We start from the raw sequence: 27,957 nt of genomic DNA, 5'->3' as shown, positions 1-27,957 counted from the left end.
ATCCAGATCTTTTTAGGAGTTAAGATCACATGATTCAGATGCTGGAAAGGGTATGGAGGAGAAGAGAACCCTCCTACGCTGTTGGTGGGAATATAAGTTGATGCAGCCACTGTGGAGAACAGTATTGAGATTCTGAAGAAAACTAAAAATACAACTACCATATGGTCCAGCAGTCCCACTCTTGGGCATATACTCAGAGAAAACCATACATGCACCCCAGTGTTCACAGCAGCAGCTGTTTACATTAGCTAGGACATGGAAGCAACCTAAATGTCTATCAGCAGATGAATGGATAAAAAAGATGTGGTACATATATACAATGGAATATGACTCAGCCATGAAAAGGAATGAAGTAGTGCCATTTGCAGAGACATGGATAAACCTAGGGACAGTCATACAGAGTGAGGTAAGTCAGAATGAGAAAAACAAGTATCATATAATATCCTTTGTATGTGGAATCTAGAAAAATAGTACAGATAACCTTATTTGCAAAACAGAGACACAGATATAGAGAACAAACATTTGGATACTAAGGGGGAGGGAGGATGAATTGGGGGATTGCGGTTGACATATACATACACTACTATGTATAAAATAGATAACTAATGGGAACCTACTATTTAGCTCGGGACCTCTACTCAAGGGCTCTCTGGTGACCTAAATAGGATGGAAATCTTAGAAAGAGGAAATATATGTATATGTATAACTGATTCATTCTGCTGTACAGTAGAAACTAACAACATTGTATAGCAACTATACTTCAATAAAAATGAATTAAAAAAAAAAGGTCACAAGGTTTGATCATCTGTCTCCAAATTAAGGTAATTCAGGTTTTTTTTTCCCTAAAATAGGAAAAGTAACAGAAGTTGTTCTCCCTTATGCATTTGAAACATCACTTGCTCTGGTATCAGTTTCAACTTTCTTTCTTTCTTTGCCTCTGAAGAAGAGAGCACATAGGCCTCTTTTTTATCCACCTCCAGCCACCCAGCCCTGGCCTCCGGGCTCTGCCCCACCTCATTCTCTCAGGACTTGAAGGGTTTCCCTTCCTACAAGGTCTGTCTGCTTTTGCAGCTAACACTCACCCTGCTTTCCCAGGGTGCATTCTTGGTTGGTTGCAGGTATTGACATTTTCTCTTCTCTTTCTTTAGAGGGCTTACTTTCTGCGTGCTCCTGTGAAAAAAAGTGTGGTGCAAATATTCAGTCTCTCCCTGATATCACAGTTGCCTTCATAAACAGTGCCCTGTTCCCCACATGAGGGGAGAAACATGAAAGGAGTTGGCTGTTTTGATCCAACATTCCTTTAGGAGATTAGTTGGCATGTTCAGAAGGTGCAGGCAAATTTAATCCAGAAAAGTATAAAAGTTCATGACCAGTCCGAGCAAATTGGAAAAAAAAATCCTTTAAAAGGCTAGGGAGAGGTTCAAGGCTCTTTGAAAGGCATGATCATCTTTTTAAATGTCAAATTCCACCCACTAAATTTCATGCTGTTGTTTTTACCACTCTTGTATTTTTTTAGCATTATATTTAATTTTTCTATTTTAAAACACTGAAATCCCATCCCCCTGCTTTCTCTGAGACCAAACATAACATGAAAATACCACAAAAGACTCAATGGGTAAAATGCACACAGGTTATGACAACACACACTGACTGTTCTGTGTCTTTCCCTTGGAAAGGTAGTATTCAGAGGTTTGGTGCTCTTTAACATAGAAGAAGAGAAAGCTTTACCTTTCAAATACCACCACCATTTGATCAGAAAAATCAAGATGGTCCCAGTTTTATTTCAGTGTGGTTAACTTAACAACTTTATATGTTTCCCCTTTCTGGAAGCCTGTTGACTGAAAAGTATGAGATTACGAAGTCATAGTTGAAGTGTGATAAAGTAGAAACTAGTTATCTCAATAGTTCAAGGTTTTATAATATTCTTAAAGCTACCAGATAATTTAACAGAATAATTTAACAGAATTTAACAAAATAAGCAGAAATATTGCCTTGAAATCAAAAGACTTGGATTCTGGTTCCAGCATTGACTCTGTCTCACTGTGTAACTTTGAGGAGATGCTCAAACTTTCTCTGAATCAGTTTTTCCACCTGAAGAATATGGAAGCAAAACAAGGGCATTTCTGAGATAACTTTCTGCTCTTTGAATTCTCAGCGCAATTCTCTTTCATTGACTTTTGTCAGAGGTGCATGAATTTTCAGTTTATACTGAATGGAAATGTTCTCTTCAGAGGGTAAGCTTGGCTATATCTAAGCTTCACATGTTGGAGTTTTATTTTCCTCTTTTTATTAGGCTTCTCTACATGTTGTTCAGCTGCTCAGTCATGTCTGACTCTTTGTAACCCCATGGACTGCAGCATACCAGGCTTCCCTGTCCTTCACCATCTCCTGAAGTTTCCTCAAACCATGTCCATTGAATTGGTGATGCCATCCAACCACTGCATCCTCTGTCGCCCCCTTCTCCTCCTACCTTCGATCTTCCCCAGCCTCAGGGTCTTTTCCAGTCATTTGGCTCTGCATGACAGCCTATTAATTCCAACTTGTCCTTGTGTTTATAGGAGAAGATTCTGCTGTGGCTTCTTCAGTTCATGCAAGAGCAGGGCATCTCGCTGGATGAAGTGGACCAAGATGGTAACAGTGCTGTTCATGTGGCCTCACAGCATGGCTACCTCGGGTGCATACAGGTACACAGGCCCCGCTTCTCTGGAGAAATGAGGGCCACAAGTAGTAAAACAGAAAATGGGAATTTGTTTCCCTCGGAGAAAGTCTAGATTTAGTCCACTTTGTCTCTTTAGTGGATAATAAAGAATCAAATTGATATATTTGTATTTCCAGAAATGCCCACAAGCATTGGCATAAATAGCTGTCTGGGTTTCTCCCTGAGTGTCCCAGGATGTTGCCAGGGTCTCTCCTTGCCCTTTCAGCATTGCCTGAAAACCCCAGTGCTGAGGACAGTAGGTGTTAAGTACCCCGTGTTCTCAAGATAGCAGAAAACCCCGGTCAGACAGATGTCGCTCAGACTGTCACATGGCAGGTGGGCCATTCCTGCTGTCGTTAGCACACTTGGCCTTCCCAAGTGTCTGATAAACAGGACTGAGTTTTCAGGAAACAATTAGAAAAATTCCTTAGCGTATCAAGTAGTATGACACAGTGGAGACACAAGAGACGCAAGTTGTGTCCCTCAGTGGGGAAAATCCCCTGCAGGAGAGCATGACAACCCACTCCAGTGTTCTTGCCGGGATAATCGCATAGGTAAGGGAATCACAAAGAGTCTGGCTACAGTCCATGGGGTCGCAGAGAGTCAGACACGACTGGGAGACTAAACACACACAGCAGGTAGTAGGCTGGGGGGAGAGGAGGGTCCTGTGGTTTTCTCCCTTTCTTTGTAGTAGGACTGAGCTTCTTGAATACACTCAAAAAGCCCAGAACTGATTATAGGAAGCCCTGGATATAGACCCCCCTCAGCCCGTGGGCAGGCTAGACAGGGCCCTGATTGGCTAGCCAGTCCACCCAGCAGCCTCAGGTGGGCTCACCCTTGTAGCCAAACATAGCTGGAGAATTTTACTGTGTCTCACGTGTGTAGTGATGGAAAGAGCCTGGGGAGTGGAGCCACAGGAGGTGGCATCCCCCTGCCGCAGCCACCTGAGGGGACCTCCAAGGGGGCTGCTTAGAGAGTACAGGCTTCCTATGAGAAGAGGGGTCGGCATCTCGTCCTGCAGCTGAACGCAGAGCTGCCCAGAGCCGAGCCACACCAGTGCTGCCTCCCTCACAGCAGTTGGCGGGGGCCCTGAGAGGAGCACGTGTGTGTGAACACTGGGCGGGCCTCCTGTATGTAAGAGTGTAACATCTGCTAATCCCAGACTCCCAGGCCTTCCCTCTCCCGCCTGCCTCTGCAGCGTGGGGAACTATTTTTAATATCTTGTGATAAACCACAATGGAAAAGAGTATATATAAAAAAAAACCTACATGTGTATAACTGAGTCACTTTGCAATATAGCAAAAACTGACACAAACTCAATTTTTGAAAATTTAAAAAAATAACTGGATAGGCCTTTTCAGCTAGAAAGTATAAGGCCCTGACTGACAAAACAATGAGAGAGGAGGGCTGAAGGGGAGGAGGGACAATGATGGTGTAAGGAGAGGAAAAGCTTTGAATTGAAACAAAGTTTAGAACTGACCTGGAATTTACTTTAGGAACATAAATCATCATTACCAGAGTCTGACCAATCACACCATTCTTATCATTGAAAATGACCCAACATCTATGGATTTGTTCCCACATCTGCCTGAAATATAGGAAAAGAACAATTGACAATGTATGGATGAAGGCCACGATTAAAGAAAATACTTTCACCTCACCAGGTTCATACAGTTCAAAATATCTTATGTGCACTTGAGAACTCTAAGGAAACAGTGCTCTTTTTCACCATATTTGGTAATATTTCTTTTATTCCAGACTTAACAGGCACTTAGCAAGGTTTTCCTGTGTGCCGGTAGACTGTATCTGAAAGAGAAAGCTGGGCAGTGAGAACCAGTTGCTCAGAAAGGTAGAGAGGATTAGGAAATGACAGCAGATATGAAAAAGCTGTAAATATGAGGCAAGAGCTGAATAAAACCAGAATGCAGAGGCAATAGCAAAAGGATCTCTACAGGGTCTCCTCACATAGCAACTGCTCTGTGGAAAGCCACATTGACAGGAAATATTCCAAGTGTCTGGGAAGTTTCCCCACTATTGCTGGCAAAGCGTGCATCTTCTAATTTAAGACACCCAGTTGTGAAAGGAGTGATGCGAAATCAAATATGGAAAAGAGAGAAATTTAAATTACTACCAGGGTCTGCAGAAAGATGAAAGGAGTAGCATTGCTTTTTGTGGAGGAAAAATAATTCAATGAAGACTGAAAACTTCATTTCTCCGTTTAACAAAACACTATCATATTTAATAGCCTTAAAGTAAAAAAGAGTAAACTTTTATCAGCTAATAAATGACTGCAAGCCAAAGAAAACCAGCTGATATCACTAATTCTGTTTGAGATTTCAATTATTTTTTTTTTTACTATGTGAGGAGAGGCAGTCTGTCCTTTCAGCGTGTTCATCTCCACTTAACACAAATGATATTTTTGGCACAAGGCACCATGTATGTGGAAACTTGGATACTCTTGGAAGTAAGTCTCTCCACTGGGTGTGAGAAAAAGTAGGTACAAAGAGATTGAAAGTAGAAAAGGGAGTGAGCAAGTGTCGTTATGATGTGAGGAGGGAACTGAGTGTGGGAAACACTGGAAAGAAAACTGCAGAGGCCAGAGTCAAGGGGAGTGCTAACTGTGTGTTTATGCTGTGTCTCTGAGAGCTCAGTGTGAGGTGGGGACACTCTGTGGGCTGAGTGGCTCAGTGACTTTTCATGGTGAGTGATCCTAAACTGAGTGGAAAATGAAGGTCCTTAGTGACCTCTGAGTCTGAGTAGTCAAGAAATTTTAAAATAACAGTGATTTCTGGTAGAGAAAACATTATCTATTACTAAAATAAATCCGGAGGGAGGTCTACAAACTCATCTTGGTAGTGTCAAAAAATATCAGACTATGACAGTTGATTAATATTGATGTGACAGCTTTTTGTGGAGTCTATTGTCACCACAGCATAAAAACTAAAGTTTTGATTTTTAAAAATTAACGATGTAAGGGAATTCCCTGGTATACCAGTGATTAGGACTCTGTGCTTTCATTGCCGAGGGCACAGGTTCAATCCCTGGTCAGGGATCTAAGATCACACAAGCCAAAGTACAGTAAAAAGGAAAAAAAATGATCTCAACCATGCTCCATCAAATCTTTCTCCCCTATACTAATGATACCTTGACAAGATTCCTTAACTTTTTGCCTTTGACTATTAACATATACTTCAAACCAACTGAAAAATCTCAGTCTTATTCCTAATTCAAAGTATTCTCCTCCCCAACCCAGATCAGCTCAGGGTAGAAGGAACGAGCTTGGGACAGAAGCTTGACAGGCTTGTTAGACACCACCTTAGCTCCTATTCACCTCTCTCTCCTGGGCTCCACTGTTGAGGACAAATAGGAAATATGGAGAGCAAAATTCAGCTGTCTCTTTGCTTAACTGGCAGGGGTCATGGCATCTCCCTGAAAGTTGTCTTGCTTCTTTAGCTCACTAAGGTTTGCCACTGATGTCCTCGGGAGCAGCCTTCAGGGGCTGAGTCTCTGGTGGATGTGATGAGTGGGGTCTTTCGAGGGTCCTCTAGAGCCTCCCCACTGCTACCTGACAGGGAGATGTGGCCCCGACCTTGCAGTCTCCTCCCCATACAAGCCCCTCCACTGTGTTGCTTCCCACTGCCTCCTGCTGCTAAAGAACCTTCTCCGTTTTCATCGGGTGATAATAAGCTCACAGCATGCTCCCTTCTACAACATCTGCTCAATCTATGTGACACGTCCTCGCCAGGGCACGTGGTATGAATAAGGGCCCCTGCCATGACAATTCTCTCCAGTTCTTTGTATCTCTGATTGGGTAGGTTCAGCACCAGGTCAAGTGTGCTGCCCAAAAAGGAACAGGTAAAAAAAGTTCCTTCTTTTTCTTATGGGCATCCCTAAATTCATGAGGCCACCCATTGAAAGGGACAGAGCCTCTCACTACAGACACTGCCCTGATCATCTCATGAAGGAAAGGACTCCTAAGGACAACACATCCTCCTCTCCTTCCCAGTGTCCTTCTGAGGCTCGGTGGGGTTGATAGTAGTAGGGATGGTTGGTTGCATTGTTGTGGGTTCTGAAGGGAGGCATCTGATACTGACTGCTAAAATCTCACTAGAAGTCCTCTTTGTATATGAGGCTCCTTGTCCCCACCCTGTCCTGCTGTGGACTCTGGTGACTGGTTTTGGAACAACAGGAGAAGTTCCACTCAACCTTCTGTAACAGTCATTAAAAAGTAATGTTTATGGACACACCTAAAGATCATACTATGGAGAAGGCAATGGCACCCCACTCCAGTACTCTTGCCTGGAAAATCCCATGGATGGAGGAGCCTGGTAGGCTGCAGTCCATGGGGTCGCGAAGAGCCGGACTGAGCGACTTCACTTTCACTTTTCACTTTTATGCATTGGAGAAGGAAATGGCAACCCACTCCAGTATTCTTGCCTGGAGAATCCCAGGGATGGGGTCACACAGAGTTGGACATGACTGAAGTGACTTAGCAGCAGCAAAGATCATACTAAGTAAGTCAGAAAAGCAATTATATGATATCAGTTATATGTGGAATCTAAAAAATAATACAAATTATTCTGTATACAGAACAGAAACAGACTCACAAACATAGGAAACAAATTTCTGGTTACCAAAGGGAAGAAGGAGGTGGGGTAAGGATACATTTGGGAGTATGAAAGTAATAGATGCTAACTACTATACATAAAATAGATAAGCAACAAGAGTTCACTGTATAGCATGGGCAACTATATTTTATATTCAATATCTTGTATATATTAGAAAGCAACCTGGAAAAAAGAAATATATATATATATAAAACTGAATCACTTTGCTCCACACTTGAGACTAACATTATAAATCAACTATACTTCAAAAAAAAATTTTTAAATCATGTTTAGAGGGAAATCCTGATGGATCACATGTCTCTGCCTTCTCTAACAGACCCTGGTTGAGTATGGAGCAAATGTCACGATGCAGAACCACGTGGGGGAGAAGCCCTCCCAGAGCGCCGAGCGCCACGGACACAGCCTGTGCTCCCGGTACCTGGTGGTGGTGGAGACCTGCATGTCGCTAGCCTCCCAGGTGGTGAAGCTCACCAAGCAGCTGAAGGAGTGAGTGACCCGTTTGTTCCGTGAGAACCCAGTCTGGCTGGTCAGCGTCATGCTTAGGCGTCAGCCTGGTCCTCAGAAGGCTCCCTCGCACTGGTGGTGCAGGGAGTGCCTAGCGTCGTCCTCATCTTCTTTTCTTCCCTCATTGCAAGTCCTCACAGCCGGTGTTCATGCTGAAGATGCCATCTCTGTGGAGGCAAAATGACATTTAAGGAAAAAAAGAATGCAGAGCAAGCTTCCTCAGAAGGAAACTTAAGCCACAGTGGACTAGGGGAGAGAGCCTCTCTCTGTCTTCACATCTCAGGGCCCCAGATGATGTAGCGGGCACAGAAAGCACATGTGGGCATCATTCCAAACTTCTGTCTTTAATAGTTCAGCAAATTATAAAGAGCATGAGAGAGAAAGGTTCAAGATGAGCCAGTTTCTCAGTTTTCTCAAAAAAGGAAAATGTATATTTGGGAAAGTACAGGTACCCTGGTAACCATTGCTGCCAATTTATTATAAAAATTAAGCAGACAATTCACAAATCCTCAGAATGAAAAATCCTCAGAATGTGGACTCAGCATGACGTTACTTAAAACACTCTTTGTCTAGTTAAGCTCGGTTCTTTTTCTGATGAAATGCTGAAGCTGGTACACATTGCATAACTAGATGTCAGGGAAGCATGGCTGGTAAGTTGCCATGATGTGCTTGAAAAAAGGAGGGCCAAAGGAGAGGCCATCTTGGGGGTTCTCAAGCAGGTTGAAGGACTAAGAGCAGATGCCCCTCTAAGGGGACAGAGGTCAGCCCTTGGAGAACACATTGGCCGAATGACAGTTGCCATACTGGTAAGGGAATCATTGAAAATCAAGAACAGCACTCAAAGTAATGGTAACAGATTAGGAGGACAGACCTTAAAAATCAAGTTTTAGAGGAGAAAAGTGAAGTTTTACTTTAAAATTATAAAAAATATTTTTTTCTTCTTTCCTTGTGAAAAAAGATCTGTAGTTGGTAGGAGGCCTTAACTGGTTAAAAGTTAATTCATGCAACAGTGTGACAAGTCCTTAGATCCTCTGGCTCCTCACTAAACTTGGGAAACATTTCTCTCTCTGCTTCTGCTCTAGTGCCTTAGAGGTTAAGAGTTTCTGCACTCCTCCACCCTTCCCCTGTCAGTACCTAGAATACTGTCTCTAATGAGTTTAGGCTTTCACTAGAAAAAAATTTAAACTTAAAAATTAGAGGGGTTCCTTTCTCTCCAACAATCCTCTGCCCAGTTACACAAGACTCCCCTGGGACAGGTGAGCTAAGCAAGCTTTGAAGGTCTGGATGTAACTGAAGGGGAAATACACAGAAATTCCTAACTCCCTTCAGGAAGTTATCTTGTCAAGGCAAACATACTTGTACACATGTCTTTATGTACATGTATAGGTATTTCTGAAAGGAGTTCCTAGAAAAGGAATTGCCAGAACAAAGGGGCATGCGTGTGGATTGTTGTTGTTCAGCCACTAAGTCATGTCTGACTCTGTGACCCCATGGACTGCAGCACACCAAGCGTCCCTGTCCCCCCACCGTCTCCCAGAGTTTGCCCGAGTTCATGTCCCTAGAATCAGTGATGCCATCCAACCATCTCATCCTCTGCCACCCTCTTCTTTTGCCTTCAGTCTTTCCCAGCATCAGGGTCTTTTCCAGTGAGTCAGCTCTTCACATCAGATGGCCAAAATATTGGAGCTTCAGCTTCAGCATCAGGCCTTCCAATGAGTATTCAGGGTTGCTTTCCATTAGGATTGACTGGGTTGATCTCCTTGCTGTCATGATACTTGTAGATAGATGCTGCCTAATATCCTTCCAGAAATGGTGTACCAGTGGATACTCCGCCCAGTAGTGTATGGACATATCCATTGAGAGGAACTTTAAAATAGTCCAATGGAATGTTTTTTCTAAAGGTTTGTACTCAGAGAAAAGACTGCCAAACCGTTCCCCTCAATCTCTCAGCACAGAGTCGTAGAGGCTTTCCTGAGCTGTAGCAGTTGCTTTATCGGTAGAACTCTTCAAGGTCAGGGTCTTGGCTGCTCTGTCTGCTGATGATCCTGGGATAAAACACACATGTACAGTAATAGACAGCAGTTATTCCACTGTCTCCAAACTGAAGGCTGTAGACAGTTGTAGTCAAGCCAATGAGAATATGAAATATGAGAGGTTATGCTAGAGACCCTAGTTTGTACTTACTGTGTGTCTCAGTAAGGCTGGCAAAACTAAAACAGAAATTCACTTACTCTATTTAGTCCACTGTACCCTTCCGACTCTAGGGCACCAATAACATCAAAATGTGCAAGAGGAAGGATGGAAAACACTAGTTTTTCAGTCCAAAATTGTGAGTGGGAGACAGTCTTAAGAGCCTTTTCCTCCTAGAATATTTTTACCAGTCCTTCATCAACATAGCTGTTATTTAGAAGTGGCACCCTTCAGCTCTCTTAGACATCCTGATCTGTAGGTGTATCAATGGGTTGAATTGTGGCCTCATAAAATGATGTGTTGGAGTCCTAACCCCTAGGACTTTGGAATGTGAGCTTATTGCTTATTTGGAGATGGGTCTTTACAAAAGTAATCAAGTGAAAATGAAGTCATAGGATTGGGCCTAATCCAAGATGATTGGTGTCCTTGCAAAAGGGGAAAATCTGGACACAGACACAGACACACACAGGGAGAAGATAATATGCACATAAAGGCAAAGATCAGGGTGGTTCATTTAGAAGTCAGAGAATGCCAAAGAGTGCCAGTGAACCACCAAACACTTGGAGAGAGGCATAGGGCCAGTTCTCCCTCACAGCCCTCCGAGGAGCCAACCTTGTCAACACCTCGATTACAGACTGCTAGCCTCCAGAACTGTGAGGAAAATAAACTTCTGTTGTTTAAGGAAGGCAACTTGTGGTACTTTGTTAGAGCAGCCTAGCAGACATACTGGACAAATGCTCACATGTTTTCATATATTCATATTTCACATGCTCATATATTATAATTAAAGTTGATTATTCCTTTCTGAGGGCTTTTTTAGATTCTAGAGAATAGAGTCCTTTTTTTCTCCATCCATACCTGGGATTCCTGTCATCAGTCATCCTAATTGCCTCCAAATAGTTTTCTTGACTGTGTCATAATTCACATTGACACCTAAAAACCTTTTAAAAGGAGACTGTAATCTTGTTTCATCTATTTTAATCCCTCACCTAATGTTTTTCTAGGACTTCCCTGGTAGCTCAGATGGTAAAGCGTCTGCCTACAATGCGGGAGACCTGGGTTCAATCCCTGGGTCAGGAAGATCCCCTGGAGAAGGAAATGGCAACCCACTCCAGTATTCTTGCCTGGAAAATCCCATGGACTGAGGATCCTGGTAGGCTACAGTCCATGGGGTCGCAAAGAGTTGGACACGACTGAGTGACTTTGCTGAGCTGAGCTGAGCTAATGTTTTTCTAAAATACTTGACAGGCAATGCCAGATTTCAAAGTAGGAAAAGTAGAAAGCTCCTGTGTATTTTTTGTTTTTTGTTTATTCTTTAGAATAGGGTCAGCAAACTATAGACTATATACTGAGGCCCAATCCACCCCACCACCTGTTGCTTTTTTTTTTCATCACCTGTTTTTGTAAATAAAGTTTTATTGAAACATACACATTCTCTTACATATTACTGAATGTTGATTTCACAACTACATAAGGTGAGTTGAGTAATTATGACACAGAATTTGTGGGGTACAAGCCTAAAATATTTAATATTTGACCCTTTAGGGAAAAGTTTGCTGGCTTCTGCTTTATTTCAGTGTGTGAGTCACAGAATGAGCGAGATAAAATAAGATCACAGACTTTTTAAGTCTTAGGGATGGAATGTTAGTACTAAGACTGACCACTTCTGAGAAAAGGAGAATATCTGGGGCTGGTGGAAGAGTATTATGCAGATCTGATCTCTCAGAATTAAATTTAGGTAGCCAACAGCTGTTGAGTATGTGCAGTGACATTTGGCAAGAAGATTGAACTTCCTCAAGCCAGCATCAAAGATTCAGCAACGCTTTTAAGAACACTTATAACTCATTGGTTTAGTTCTTCCTTCTGACTTATGGGAGCTGCTACCAGTTTTGATGCTTAGTTTTCTACTCCTGTAACAAATTACCATATACTTAGTGGTTTAAAACAATGGACATTTATCTTACAGTTCTGTAGGTCAGGACACCAGAATGAATCTCTCTAGATTAAAATCAGGGTATTCACAGTCTGCTTTCCTTTCTGGAGACTCTCGGATGAAAGTCTGTTTCCTGCTCATTCATGTCATGTAGCAGAATCAGTTTCTTGCTGAAGTATCTGTTTTCTTGCTGTCAGCTGAGAGTCATTGCCAGCTCCTCGAGGCTACTGCATTGCTTGGCTCACAGCCACTTCCTTCATCATCAAAGTCCCCAACAGCAGGTAGAGTCCTTACCACGCTTTAAGTCCCTCTGATCTCCTTTTCTGCCTCTCTTCACTGTTACTCATGTGGTGAGATTGGACCCACCCCTTAATCCAACCTTTTTATCACATAAGGTAACATAATCACATCTTCCAGGGATTAGGATGTGATAGACATCTTTAGGGGGGGCAATGGGGAGTACCACAGGAATACTACAGAGATCAGTAAATACTGCTTACCTCTCTAAAATCAGAATCAGTTTAATTTACTTTTTCAAGTTCTATAATAATTTGTGTTTTATAAACAGATTTTACCTTCTTTAACCTATGACTTTTAACCTATTTTCTTAACTTTAAATAGAGCACATTCTGATGCATATGCTTCTATGTCCAGAGTAAATCAACTGTTGCCATACACAGTTTTCTCTTTATACAAAAACTACAAAGTGATTTACCTGGTAGCTCAGCGGCTTCCCTGGTAGCTCAGCTGGTAAAGAATCTGCCTGCAATGTAGGAAACCCTGGTTCGATTCCTGGGTCAGGAAGTTCCCCTGGAGAAGGGAAAGGCTATCCATTCCAATATTCTGGGGCTTCCCTGGTGGCTCAGACGGTAAAGAGTTTGCCTGCAGTTTGGGTGACCTGAGTTCAGTTCCTGGTTGGGACGATCCCCTGGGGGAGGGCATGGCAACCCACTCCAGTACTTTTACCTGGAGAATCCCCCTGGACAGAGGAAACTGGGAGACTACAGCCCATGGGGTTGCAAAGAGTCGGACACGACTGAGTGTCTAAGCACAGCACAGCATACCCAGCACGGAAGCAGTTTGCTTGCTTTGTTTGATTTAGCCTTTTTCTGATGGCTAAATTAATTCAATTACTTTATAAATTCAGACAATTTAGGGAGAGTGAGTAACATTTTGGAGTATATCCTTCTAGCTTGGGGTGTGGTGGGGGGGTTTGGGGAGAGAGAGAGCGAGATTTCTTAAAAATGAGATAATGAGATTATATTACACACTGTATTTTGTAACTTTTTTTTTAACTTAAGGAAAGTAAATTGCACTCTGTGTGTATGTGTCTGTTTATATAAATACACTTCATACTGTATACTTTATATATATACACACACACATATATTAGGGAAGCTTTTTATACGTCACAAATATTCAGATATATTATTCTTAATTGCTGCCTTCCTAGAAATAATTATAAATTGATTTACTCAGTCTTAGTGATTAGCATTTATGTTACAGTTTTCTTACTAATGAGCTTCCCAGGTGGCGCTAGTGGTAAAGAACCTGCCTGCCATGTGAATAATAAATATCTTGTTGAGTACTTTTGATTGTATCCTTAGGAAAATTTCTGAATTATAAAGGTGAAAATGTATATCTATTAATTTATAGTAGTAGCCATGTGTCAGAGAACTTATTTGTTTTGATTTGTTTTTCCCAGACAGACGATGCAACGTGTCACACTGCAGAACCAGCTCCAACAACTTCTAGAAGCCCAGAAATCAGAGGGCAAGTCACTCCTTTCTTCACCCAGGTAATACCAGAAGTGGTGGTGGTTAAGACTTTTAAGTATCTTTAATCTCTGAGCCATTTTCTTGGACTTTCTTTTAATATCTTTTTAGAAGATAACAAGAGAAGACATTTTATTTTTATAAAGAGGAATAAAAATGAGCTATCACAGGGAAGAAGGCACTGGATCTAGGGTCAGAAGACGTGAGTTTATCTCTGGCTCTGCCATTTCTTCTTTCCATGACTATACACAAGTCACTTACTCTTTTAGAGTCTTTTTTCCTTCATCTATAAAATGGAAGTAAGGATATTTAGGCTCATAAGGTTTTTGATGATAGGATTGGGAAAATTTGTGCAAAATTGATGCGTAAAAAAGCAGAACACTAGATACATTTAGTAGTCACAGCGTAAGGTATGAGGCATCCCATTCTGGCTGTGGTTGCCACCATGGAATGTTTGTAGTTTGATTGAAACAGACATTATTCTTATCTCAGTCTCAGTGATGCGAAAGTTATTCGCAGCAGTAAAGCCGCGCAGTGATTCGTGGCTGAGTTATTTTAACCAATAGGAGACCATCTCATATATCCTCCATCCTCTTTCAGTTCACCATCCTCCCCAGCTTGCAGAAAGCCCCAGTGGAAGTCCCCAGACGCAGAGGATGAGTCTGTAGCCAAAAGCAAACCGGGAGTCCAGGAGGGGATTCAGGTTCTTGGAAGCCTGTCAGCATCCAGCCGGGCTAGGGCCAAAGTGAAAGACGAAGATTCTGATAAAATCCTACGTCAGTTATTAGGAAAAGATATTTCAGAGAATGTCTGCACCCAGGAAAAGCTGTCGTTGGAATTCCAGGATGCTCAGACTTCCTCGAGACATTCCAAAAAGATCCCGCTGGAGAAGAGGGAACTGAAGTTAGCGCGGCTAAAGCAGCTGATGCAGCGGTCCCTGAGCGAGTCTGACACGGACTCCAACAACTCTGAGGACCCCAAGGGCACCCCTGTGAGGAAGGTTGACAGGCCCAGACCGCAGCCCATTGTGGAGAGTGTGGAGGGCGTGGACAGCGCAGAGAGCCTCCACTTGATGATCAAGAAACACACCTTGGCATCAGGACGCAGGTTTCCTTTTAGTATCAAGGCCTCCAAATCCCTGGAGGGCCACAGCCCATCCCCCACCTCAGAGAGCAGCGAGCCGGACTTGGAATCCCAGTGTCCGGGCTCAGGAAACACACCCCCAAGCCACCCCTCTGGAGAAGCCCCTCAGCCCAGCCCTGATAGCACAGCCGCCCAGAAAGTGGCCACGAGTCCCAAGAGTGCCCTCAAGTCCCCGTCGTCCAAGCGCCGGACATCTCAGAACTCAAAACTCAGAGTGACCTTTGAGGAGCCGGTGGTGCAGATGGAGCAAACTAGCCTTGAACTAAACGGAGAAAAGGAGCGAGAGAAGGGCAGGGCCCTCCAGCGGCCGTCCGCGGGTAGCGAATCAGGGGATCAGCTCAAAAGGCCTTTTGGAACCTTCCGATCCATCATGGAGACGCTCAGTGGCAACCAGAACAATAACAATAACTATCAGGCATCAAACCAGCTGAAGACCTCCACCCTCCCCTTAACCTCCCTTGGGAGGAAGGTGACGGACGGTAAGGGAAACACCGGGAGCTCTGCTAGCAAAGGAAAAAATAAGGCGGTGAGTGCTGTTTGGAGAATGTCCCTTTTATTCCTTTAAATTAATTATGTTATTCCTGACACCACAGATTACAGCCCTTGGCCACCTTGAGGGAATCCCCAGAAGAATTCTAAAGGATGCATGGAAAAACAGACGCCAGCGTTTCTAATGAGATATGTTGTGTTGAGTACCTTTTACTCTCCCTTTGGAAATTGAGAGAGGATGATTAAACAGGTCACAGGAGATTATATCCTGGTCCCTAGATTTGCCCAAGTAGTTTGATCTTTGAGAATTAGGAGTTGTAGACAGGGAGGCATTTCTACAGGATTAGGCTACAAAATCGATGTGGAATCAGGCCTCTCTCTCTCCCTGATTCTGCCTCAGGAAGAGTTAGTTCTCCTCATGTGACTGGACAGTTTATTCTTGAGCCCAATTAAACAGCATACAAATAGAAATTCTATTTCTAAAGACTTAGCTACTCAGCTTTAGAAAGACCTTTGGAATGAATACACCACAGGGACCTCCACACTGACATTTTATGACACAAGCCCCTAAGGAAGCCCGAGTGGTCTACAAGTGCTTGCCAGCACGCAGGGGATGGCAGAGTGTGTGCCATGAACTACACTGTATGGTTGCATTTATTGTAAAACCACAAGTTATAATCTGGATTTAAATCCTATGAATAAGAAATACGAACATCTTTTTAAGCGATGATTCCTGCATGCTTTGTGCCTGCTAGGCCCTTAAAAACAGCAGCCAAAATGTGGTATAGCAGCCAAAATGTGAAACCCTCTGTGGAAAAGAAGGACCCAGAATATCCTTCATGGTAACTAGAGAGTCAACACCTGCATAACTTATTATCTGTTATAAGGTACAGCCCCATTCCAATGAGGTCTAAGAACTGTCCAGACCCTTTTTGCAGTACCAAAATCAAGTTTTAGTTAATATAACTCAAATTAACAGCACACAAGTTTTAATTGCACATTGCAATTGCTTTTTTATAAAAGACTTTAGCATGTATTTCCGCTCCAGTACTCTTGCCTGGAAAATCCCATGGGCAGAGGAGCCTGGTAGACTGCAGTCCATGGGGTCTTGAAGAGTCAGACACGACTGAGCGACTTCACTTTCGCTTTTCACTTTCATGCATTGGAGAAGGAAATGGCAGCCCACTCCAGTGTTCTTGCCTGGAGAATCCCAGGGATGGCAGAGCCTGGTGGGCTGCCGTCTAAGGGGTCGCACAGAGTCGGACACGACTAAAGTGACTTAGCAGCAGCAGCATGTATTTGCTTCAGCTTAGAAAAGTCACGCTTGTGCCCCGAACCCCAGGCCCTTTGGATTAAATATGTCCAAACGTACATTGCTGGAATATAACTTTTCCAGGTAACTTAATGGGTCCTCTCACTGAGGAGTCAAAGATCTCAGCAGTTCCCCATGCACCTTAAAGTGTGTCCGAAGCTTCTCTCCTTTAACCTGTCTTCTGCATGCCTCCTGTTTATCGAGACTTGTGCATGTGCTAAGCTTGTTGCATGTGTTCAGATGATTTTTAATTGCACCTCTCTAGGAGATGTACGGCAGCTGCATCAATCTTTCCTCTAACACGCTGATTGAAGAGCATCTGCGTAACTATGCACGGTACGTGGTGCTAGGGGTGTATCCACAGCAGTGCCAGGCCTTCGCTTTAAGTTGTAAGACCTTTACAATGGTGGTCCTAGGGCACCTTTGCAGGTGCTGACACCTAGGAAGCAGAAAATTACAACTCCTCCCCCAAATAGAAGCTGGCAGATTTGTAACTGGTCCTTAGGAAGGGAGCAGGTACCCTCTTGGAGGGACTTCATTCCAGCAGCCGAGGGCAGAGGAGTCTACTCATATCACAAACAAGCTGTGCTTCCCAGCTGACCTTGACTTTCAGTCTTTGTTTTAATGGTGGGCTTCCCCGGTAGCTCAGATGGTAAAGAACCCGCCTGCCAATGCAGAAGAGCCAGGTTTGATCCCTGGATCGGGAAGATCATCTGGAGAAGGGAATGGCAACCCACTCCAGTATTCTTGCCTGGAGAATTCCATGGACAGAGGTGCCTGGTGGGCTGCAGTTCATCGGGTTGCAGAGAGTCAGACAAGACTGAGCAACTAATACTTTCACGTTCTTTCACATGAGTAAGTATAAAAATGACACTTCCTGCCATGGGTGGAGTGAGTCAGCCTCCTATCATAATCAGAACTTTGAAACCGAGCTGAGGTTCTTCATTGCTGGTTACAGACTGAAAGCTGCTTTAGTCAGCAATCTGCTGCCCTCAGGAGAGCTGAGGTCCTGCCATGCTGAAGTTAGTTCAGCGTTCAGAACTGCAATGCTGGTCTATAAGCCAGGCTGTGAGAACCCACCACCACCACCACCAACAACAAAAAGGCCTTTCTTCAACACAATATTTGTGATTCAATAAGGCATGGACTGTGTATATAGAAGGACCATCTCCAGGGTGCCCAGTGACTCAGGCTGCTCCTTGAGCAAAGTCCTTCTTCAGCAGAGCTGTCACTCATCCCCAGGATACACACGACTCCCTGACAGAGCAGGCGTCAGGGGAGTGCTTACAGGAGAGCAGCTGACAGGGAGGTACTGCAGTCTAGTGCCTCTTGACAGGCTTATTCCAGGAGAGATAAACCCCTAGCCCCTTTCACAAGGACTAATCATTTAAATTAAGACTATGGCATGCCTTTTAGCACCCTTCCAAAATCCTCCAAAGTGTTTGTGTGGAGATGTGTTTATATATAATAATTACAGATACACAAATACAAGCGAATATGTTGTGGATATAAATGTTCGTTCAGAATTCTAAGGTGTAAGAAATGTCACTCTCTTTTTCTTTCCCTCTAAATCAAATTTAATCCGCTTCATGTCTCCGTTCAGGCTAGAGGAAAAGTAAATCTGTCATTTTACAGGGTCCCCCTAAGGATCTCATTAATTCCATACATAAGTTGAAGGAAGCCCCTTAGAGCTCTGGTATTTACAGGTCACTCTCGTTCTGCTCAGGTCAGGCTCACATGTTGCCTAAGTCTGGGCTGCTTCCCACCACACTGGGGCAGGGCGTCTTGGCCAGTGCTAACAGCTCGGTGCCTGGGTTGGGAAGGAAATAGAAAAAAAAAAATACCCATTCCCTTCCCAGACGTTGGTATCAGCCCACTTCTGTTTCTCCCAGCCTATCTTGACCATCCTTCTGTGTCCGCATCTTAGGTTCTGTCTTCTAGCACCTGGAAAATTCTGAGTTTGTCCTTAAAGGGAAATCACCAATAATACTCTAAGGCAAGGAAGCACAAAGGCTTGGGGAACTCCTTTGAAGCAGGAGGGAAAATACCTCTCCTTTCTTCCAGGCTCCCACAGCACCTGAAAACAAGATAATTAGCATCACAGTAGATTCTCCTGCTAGATATATTTCATCCTGTCTTCTTACAAGCAGGAGAACAAAGCTAGCAATCTACTATAATAGGATTACAGAAATCAGAGCACAAAAGGAGGTTATAAGGCTACTCACATATCTGACAGCTGGGTTAACACTTTCCTTCTCAGTTAAAGGAACAGTCCTTCTGAAGACTCAGTTTTGAACCGATCAGATTCACTGGCTTCATGTATTAAGAGAGTTTTCTTTCAGTGATGAGGAGAAACCCCAAAATTATAGTTATAATTCAGTTTATTTAGATAAACATCCAGACCCCCTCACTGTCCCCACCATATAAAATCAAAGTGTATTTTATCATGGTTTTAGTTTGGCATGTGTTCCATGAAAAGTGAAAACGCACCAGTTTGTTCACTGTAGAGTGAGAACTTTTCTCCTATTCACTCACCACACACAGAGGTAGGGAGGACCAGCCCAGTTCACTCCTTAGATAAAGTAAAGATGGCTATATCTAGTTGAAATAAAGATCCCTCAGAGAAATAAGCTAGCATGGGAATGTGGACATGCAAAACACCTATTAATTCTTGTTTTGCCTTTGGGATCCATAGCAAGGGCATCTCACAGAAAGAAGCAAAAAAAAAGAAAAAAAGGAAAAAGCTGAAGTGCCTCTCTATCAGTGATGCCTTCAAATCTTGACCCAAGAATTTTCTTGAAGGCCACGTGGTTCCTCTGGGGAGCAGGGATTGCCTGGGATCATGTAACTTGGAAAGCAGTGGGTTGAAGTTGGCTCTAAGCATTATGCCACTGGTGACCCTATCAGAATGTCCCTGGGAGAAAGAGAGGGGCAGTGGATCCTTCTTCCAGCCCTATTCTTGCATCACGTTTTAGTTCCTAAGATTGTTTTTCTTAGTAAAGGAAAAATAGAGAATGAATACAACATTCTAATGTCAGCTCTGTGAAGGGGGTTCTGTTTGCTATTTATTTTTCCAAATTGGTCACAGTTTGATAGCAAAGAATCTAAATGTCTTTTCAATGCCCTTTAAAGTTAGATTCAACTCTGTTACTTGGAATAGTTTCCCAGTGTGTTTCAACTGCAGAGGATGACTTTGTTTATAACAAGCAGATTTATCTTTACTTTTTCTTATAAAAGACAAGTTGGTTTTGAATTATTACAACTCCAAGGGAATGTTGGCAGTTACTTATCTTAAAATGCCAATAAGACATTCATTTCCCAGAGTTTAAGTCTATGTGAGATCTGTAACACATAAAGTGAGCATCGATTCCAGTCCCTGATAGGCAGACGGCATTAACCCCTGGCCACCACTGGTCATATCCTCTCTGACCGCAGTGGGACCATGGCCTGAGGGGTTAGCATCAGGAAGCCCCTAATCCTATCACCAACATGAGAGCAGACTCCTTAAAAAGACATTAAGCAATAAACACCATTAGTGTGGGTTTTACTGCCAAGGAATTAGCCACGCTGGGACTTATACATCCGGAGCCAAGAGCTAGTAGCACATATTTCATATAGATGTCAAGATTGTTCAACAGCCACTTCAGAAAGAGTGGTAAATCTGGCCTGAAATGATGTAAGGATATGGCAGTGGTCATCTGCTGTGCCCAGTTGGAGGTTAGAGTTCAGGGTACCCCTACTATGCATGTGCATACATACACACACATATCTGTCCTTTAGTGTCCTTTAATATGTCAGGACATATTACTGAACAGAAAAATGAGCCAAAGACGGGAAGACATTGGGAAGGTAGAGGTGAGGCCCTGGCTGAAACCTGTCCCAAGCAGTGTATACCACAGCCCCTCTGAACAGATTCCAGAATCGTGATAGAAAATGCAGGGAGAACAAAAAGGAATCTCTAAAGCATTTTTGCCATCATTTCTCTGGGTATAAGTCAAATAACCACACCTTAATCTTAAACTTCTGACCTGAAAGTATTTTCAACTCATAGAGATTCTTGAAGGGATAATTATCTAGCCATAGGAGTATGACCAAACTAGCTGAAATTATGTTGATTGCGTAGTTCTAGACTGAATCCCTGAGGGCAGACTGTTCAGAATTTAACAGTTCAGAAAAGCTAGTTAGAGTGCTAGTACTAAAAGGGGGTTTGGTAACCCTCTAGACAGAGTTTCTGCCCCCACACCACAGTTTTATGTTCTAATCTCTGATGTGAAGTATATCTTTCTGTGTTTTTGCATCTAATATACTAGTTCTGGGGTCCAGAGCCAGGAGAAGTTGGTGTACCTGGGGCGACCACCTCTGCCTCAGAAAGCCCTAGAATTTGTCTGTCTCCTTTCCCTATAGCCCTCCCCACATTTGCCCAGTTTTCTCCTGCTCAGCTCTTCTCCTGCCCTCCCCTACCTCCGCCTCCCTAGGATTCACATTCATTTCAGAGAGAAAACCTGCATTTCATACAGGTTCCTATGATGTGTCCCAATCTGGAACCATTTCTCCAGATTACATCCATTAAGTAACAGCCTGTCCTTTGAAATGGGTCACAGTTTTGCACTGTTCTTGGCTGTTGCCTAGTAGAATCTTGTGTGTGGAGAAAAATGCCCATGTGATGGAGAATTGTTCACATGAGCAGCTCTTTCCAGTGTCTGGGCACAACTTAGCAAACCCTTTATAAAATCTGCCAGAGTTTGCAAGATTCATGAGAGCGTGATTCACACATGGAGTTTTTATTCATAAGTTCCTTATACCCTCTGGGAAAAGGAGAAAGCATATCATAGGAAGACAGTAGAACAAGGTTTAGTATCAAAATGTGATGAGTTGAGACATAGAAGAAGCTATTGCAAATAAGAACCCATGTTCTATCTCAAAACACTGCACTTGGAAGGCAAGAAATGAACATGTGGAACACCTATGAGATGCAGGTAGGAGGGGACAGAGGGGAGATCTACCTTGGAAACCAAAATCCTCCCATTAGAAATACACTCTTTCAGCATACTCATCTGGTTTAAGTGTACTCCCAACAGTTATGAACAAACAGTTCCCTTCTCCCACCTCCACCTTCCTTTCCTCTCCCTTCCCCTCCCCCAGAGTCCAGTTTTGAATTGTGTGACTCCAAAGGGGATGAATGTCGAACCAGTGTCATATTTGTGCCACATGTCTGCCACTACTACAGAGTCTTTACACATTAAACTGTCTATGAACTCTCTTACGCCTGGAGTTTTAAAGAAGCCGTAGTCACTTGAGTTTTTAAAGTATCAGGTAGACTTTACCCAAACATCTTCTAGTATCTTCACTGAGATTCCCAGCTCCAGCCATAGCCATCTGTCCTATCCCTTCCCACGTGGAGGACAGTGCAGCCCTACGACCCTCCCGGATGTCAGATCCCCGGACTGCCAGTGTCCTTTGTTTGAATACCTTCGTTAGCAATTTTGCTGTGCCAGAATAAGGCATGTTCCTTCATTTAGCAAGAGAATGATCAAAAGAAAATTGAGAGGATGTGGTTAAACCATGGTCAACCCCATGAAAGGTGTAAGAACTTCCTGGGAGTGGTGACCCTCAGTAGCACCATCATACCCCAGTCTGCACCCCAGTGTCTAGTTTGGTGCCTGGCACAGGGTAGGGACTTTAGAATATATGAAGGAGAGGAAGCTAGAGAGAGGGAAAGGAGGAAGGAGAGGGAAAAGACAAGACCAAGCAATCCTGTCATCCTGAGGAAAGAACGGTATGCTCTGTAGAAGCCTAGGCTTTTTGGTTACAAGTCTTCTCTGCCACAGTGAGTTTAATACTGAGTATTTCAAGTATATATTTTTATTCTTTGAGCCAGAATCTTATTTTTTAGAAGATGAGCATTTATAGATATGCTCTCAGTGAAGATCTGAAGGAGATCACAGAAATAGCTAAGTCAGTCTACCTGTTTTGGCCATCAGTAGGAATATGTAGTGCATACTAATGGACCATTTTAGGCAGATTCTCTAAAATAACTTGCCATCTAGTCACCCAGGGCTGTAGAAATATGGAATCCAGGCACAGATGAGTCAGCAGGTTAGATTACTTGAAAAACTGTTACTTAAATTTAAGCCTTCTTTCCAATTTTGGTCACAGAGAATGTGATTTTATATCCAAAAATGAAATCAAGAGCAGCAAATTATCTGAATAATTCATGCCAGAATTACCCAAACACTTTTGCTTTTTTAAAAAATTTGAATACTGGTTATTCGGGACTAAGTAATTGAAGGGTTCAGGGAGTCTTGAATCATCCTGATATTATTCAGATAAAAGCCTCAAATTAACATTTTACTTGGTATTGACTCAACTCTAATCATGCTGGGTTTTATTCTACACAAAGTGCTTTTAATGTTTTTAAACACAACACCCCTTATATTAAAGTAAAATTACTCCCTCAATGTCTAAATTATGATGATATCCTTAGACTTTTTTAAAAAAGTTTTATTGATTTTTATATTTTTTTGTCCAAGTGCTATAGGTATATATGATAGTAATGCCTTGTAACAAAAACTGGCTGTCCATGTGTCCAGCCTCCCCTGTTCTCATTCCTACTCCCCTGAATCAGACATTTGCTTTGCTTTTAGGTGTTTTCTCTAGTATTCTGTATTTCTCAATAACATACTTATATGGACTTTCAATTTTAGATATTATCTCTGTTGTCTATTGGTATCTTACTACAGAAGATAAAAATGATAGCTGCCGCTTATAAAGCACTTACAATGTACCAAAGAATATTCCAGGTACTTCATGCATATTGACTTTTAATTTTCACAATGAATGACACAATATGGTAGATATTATTATTTATCCAAATTTTCCAGAGAAATTATATATCTTACCCAAGATTACACAGTACCAGTGGTCATAAATTATGTATCCAGGGTTTCAGCTCAGTTTGGTTCCAAAACCCATGTTCTCAACAATGAACCAAATTTGTCCAGCTCTATTTTGGCAACCAGCACTGCCCCCCATTCCAACACACACACACATATACACACCTGCCTCCTCTTCCCACCATCAAAATAGTTGTATCACTCTTGGGAGTTAAATCAGTATTTGGTGTTTATTATTATTATGGCTATCTAGATAGTTATCACAGTGGATACGTGCAGTGTACTATTGTTAACATTTCTTTATTTGTGTAACTTTGTTTTCCTTGAAGATAATAATTTTGATTTTTAAGTATATAATTTCTGAACACTGCTAGAGACAAAAACCCTTCTTTGAGTGCATTCAGACACATCAGGTCCCTCTCTGTTTCAGCCTGCTCATGGAGACACCATCCTTCCTTTTCCCCAGTCTAGGTTGCTGCTATCTGGCAGTGCTACCAGCCGTATCCCTGCAGTTTCTTATATACATTATCCTGGGAATTGCCTTTGGCTTTTCCCCTGTGATTTCCCCTGTGAATCTGCCTTTTCCCTTTTTGTCAGTCTATATTCTGTCTTTGGTAAAGACAACTTCCATCCTGTGGAGGTGAAAGAATGCTAAAGGTTTTGAGGCCTTGCCTGACTGAAAATAGCTTCATTTTGCCTTCATATGGATTAGCACTATTTGGCTGGGTATAGAATTCTAGATAGGAAACCATTTTCCCTTAGAATCTTGAACAGAGTATTTCATTTTCCTCTTGCTTCTGATGTGTCTGTCAAGAAGCTCAGTTTCTCCCTAATTTCTAATCCATTGGAAGCTTTTACGATTTTTCTCTTTATCACCAGTATTTTGATTTCATGATACTTTGCCATGATCCTATTCTCATTTCTCGGATGTGAGTGTTCAGCAGGCTTTTTCAATCTGGAAATCTGTGTGCTTCAGTACTGGGAAGTGTTTTTGTACAATTTCTTTGAAAATTGTATCCCCTACTGCTTTTCTGTTCATTTTTCTGAAAATATTGTTAATCTGATGTTCAACACACTGGACTGATACTTTTATAACTGTTTTTTCTATTTTTCTAAGTATTGTCTAACTGTATTTCTCCTATTTTTATCCATACTTTTGCTTTTTCTAAAAATTCTTCCTAGGTTATTTACTCAACTTTACTTACCAATCTTTCTAACTTTTTATTTCTTTGATTATTGTGCTAATATTCAGTAGCATTTTATTGACTTTCTCTTTTTTTATAGCATTAAGTATGTAAGACTTATTTATATTTTATACTCAAATACAAATACAAATGTATATTTTTATGTTCCTTCTTTTTTACAATAAAGATGGCATCCTTTACACATAATCTTGCTTCTTGCTTTTTTTCACCTATCATTTTGGAGATCTTTATGTATTCATTAAAGAGAGTTCCTTCATTCTTTTACATAGATATGTATTCTTTATTTGTATGAATGTATTATTTTTAATTCTTTCTACATTTTTATTGAGATTCTGGTCTTTCTTCTTGATTTGTAGCAGCTCTTTATGTATTATACACTATAAAAATTAACCCTTTGTGATACAAATAGCAAATGTTTTCCCCAGTTTTTCTTGTTACAAATTTTTGAAGTTCTTATCACCCCTTATATTATCTCTATTCACTTTGACTGCTGTTTCTCGATTTATCTTGGTCTCTGCCTGTCATAGCATTTTTCTCAAATATCTGGTGATCCCTAACTCGTTCATATTTAAGAATAAGACACTAAAACTGAACAGAAGCTCTGGCTTGTTGACTATAGATATTGCATCACACAGACTGGTTAAGTACTAGGCTCTCTGGCTGGGAAACTCACGGTCACTATTTGTAGGACTTTTCTTTTGGCAGTTCATTTCTCAAGATGAGGAAACTCCAGTCTCCTCCTTGGATCTATTAACCTACTTTCCAGGAATCTTTGGGTTAAAGTAACAGGGGATGGGTCGACAGTTGTGTTTTATAACTTTCACCTAATCCCATGGTTTTCACCCCCTTCAGCTGAACTTAGAGTCTCTCTGCTCCATGTCTTGCAAATTGTAACCTGCAGTCTCTTTTCACATTGGGAAAGGGACAGTCACCTGGCTGCATTAGGTCAGGAAGGTAATCTGGGTATGAACTGGTACTTCCAAAAAGTTTTAGAATAGTCTTCCTATTTTCAGCACTCACACAGCACCCACTGCAAATTTCAGAAGTATATAGTGTTTCTGGTTCCTGCATCATGAACATCAGTTTGTTGGGTTCCCTGACTGTAGGCTTAGATTTCTGCTTCCTACCTGCTCTGCTAAATCAGTTCCACATGTTCATCCATTTTCCTGTTTCTGAAATGTTATTGGCATTTTGTGTGTGTTATCATCTCCTCTTCCATTTCCCTTATTCATTTAGGTTGGTGCCTTTTTTATTCATTTGCTTGTTCTTTTGTAAGAAAGGGATGATTAGTACTATGTATTCAGTCTATCATGCTTAATTGGAAGTTCCTAATCTTTTAACCAACCAGGTTTTACTTTCACACTCTTCCCTTTCTTTCCCATAAACATCTCTCTGAAGTTCTGTTCAGATGAACTTTAAATAAAAATAAGAATTACAGCTTTCAGACAGTGATGATGATCGTTATTAACCAGTCTAAGAATAGACTACATGATCTTTGTAAGCAAGCATGATTTTGAGGGCCATAAAGCCACACTTGGAGTTCTCCATTCAAATGTAGCCTCATGTGAGCAAGTACCATTCCCAGAAACAGTTTGTTTTTGTCTGACCTAGCAACAAGAAGGAATTTAGTAGTATGCACACTTGCTCACAGTCAGAAGATAACTCCTGTCTGGGATATTTTACACCCAGAATGAGACTAATATTTCAATGAAAATGAATGCTTCTTCCTAGGGGAAATTCACATCAAAAGCAAAACTGTTCCCAGACTTGAGCTGGTACTTTTTTCCGTAGATTTACAAGGTATTGAGTATTGAAGGGGAAACAGCACTATTGTTCCCTAGGCTCTTCTTTTTCCTATAGATATACCTACTTGTGCTTTTCCATGCTACTACTCAGCAATCACACACCCAAAGCAAAAGCATTTCCTTTAAACTGTTAATACTCAAGCTTACTGGAGAACAAAGAGTGTCACCAGTGAACCCCATGAATAAAATATAAATATCTGTTGTTTCAATTTAACAAGCATTACCACTCTTCCTATTTTGTTTAACTGATAAAATTCATTTGACGGTAGAATTTTACTTGGATTCCAATCGGCATGATTGAATAATTACTTCCGGGGCCAGATTTTAAAATATCCACATAGTATGTTATTACGTGACTATTCCTTTTATTGTTTAAAGAGTGGTTTATGTGAAAAAAAGAATAATTTGCATTCTGGAATGAAGTGTTCTTCAGTGTGGTTTGTGTGAGGATAATTTCCATTTTGGGTGAGCTGTTTAGTGGCATTGTATTGTAACTTGACCGTAGTTTTATCTAATTTTGGCCTTGTGGTTTGTCTTCCACTTAGGCATGATGACATCAGTAGAAAAATGAAGAAATCCTACAGTATAAAGCATGTTGCTGAGCCAGAATCAAAAGAACTCTACTTATAAATCACTTTTTTATTATCTCTCATTGCTGCCCTTTGGACACCAATGGAAATTTCTGGACTGTCCTCTGTGGAAATAGAATCATGAGAACAATGCCTCACCAGCAGAAGACCAGACGATTAGGATGCCTTAAATTTATAGCACTAACGTATATAAGACACATTTTGGGGTGATATTTGTATATATAACTTGTTTTTAAAGAGATGCAGTTTGAAAGCATGATTGGGCAAATGTATGTTTTTTAAGATTGATTCAACCTCCCCACAGGACATCCACCAGCCACTGACACCATTTTGTCTCATCAGTTGCATGGGTGTTTGCTGATGCTGGCTAACCTCCCTTTCCCCATAATACGGGCAATTTGGGCTCAGCTTCTCCGGGAGACCAGGTCAGTGCTGTTGTTTTCTGTCGAGTGTTTTTTTCTGTCGTTTTTACTTTTTGTATAAAGGAAATAAAACAATGTTAACAACCACCTGTAAGCTTGGGGCACTTACTTTCTCATAAGTCTATGATGTTCTGATTTCTGAGGGGCTTAAAGCATATTTTGACTGCTGGTATTTTATTTCAGGAACAAACTGCCCAGTTGAGCTGCTTTCCCATAGGGGTAAAATAAAACATTCTACTTTTCACTAAAGTACTAAAGGATCAAACGAGTATATAAAGTAAGTCAATTCCTTCTGTCTTTTCAAATCTCAGTGTTGACAAGAGAAAATACTAATGACAGCTAAGGATTTAGCCCCTTCTTGGGTCTCTTT

The 27,957-nt window shown here is 41.8% G+C and overlaps 1 protein-coding gene across 8 annotated transcripts in view; it reads left to right on the top strand.

Annotated features, from left to right (window-relative positions):
• Positions 1-27,674, top strand: part of LOC122699847 (synuclein alpha interacting protein) — a 153,869-nt gene extending 126,195 nt beyond the window's left edge. For 6 of the 8 annotated variants that reach the window (XM_043912263.1, XM_043912262.1, XM_043912260.1 and 3 more), the window contains 6 exons: positions 2,559-2,684; positions 7,643-7,812; positions 13,659-13,751; positions 14,329-15,397; positions 16,938-17,008; positions 27,121-27,674. In XM_043912263.1, the coding sequence (XP_043768198.1) occupies positions 2,559-2,684; positions 7,643-7,812; positions 13,659-13,751; positions 14,329-15,397; positions 16,938-17,008; positions 27,121-27,205 (1,614 nt within the window). In that variant the 3' untranslated portion in view covers positions 27,206-27,674. The remainder of the gene's footprint in view (positions 1-2,558; positions 2,685-7,642; positions 7,813-13,658; positions 13,752-14,328; positions 15,398-16,937; positions 17,009-27,120) is intronic. The other 2 variants (XM_043912264.1, XM_043912265.1) reach the window with 1 other exon arrangement.
• Positions 27,675-27,957: the final 283 nt, after the last annotated feature.

This window comes from Cervus elaphus, chromosome 9 (genome assembly GCF_910594005.1).
Source record: "Cervus elaphus chromosome 9, mCerEla1.1, whole genome shotgun sequence".
Lineage (NCBI taxonomy): Eukaryota > Metazoa > Chordata > Mammalia > Artiodactyla > Cervidae > Cervus > Cervus elaphus.
Note: the sequence above shows the minus strand (reverse complement) of the source record. Positions and strands in the feature narration are given on the sequence as shown.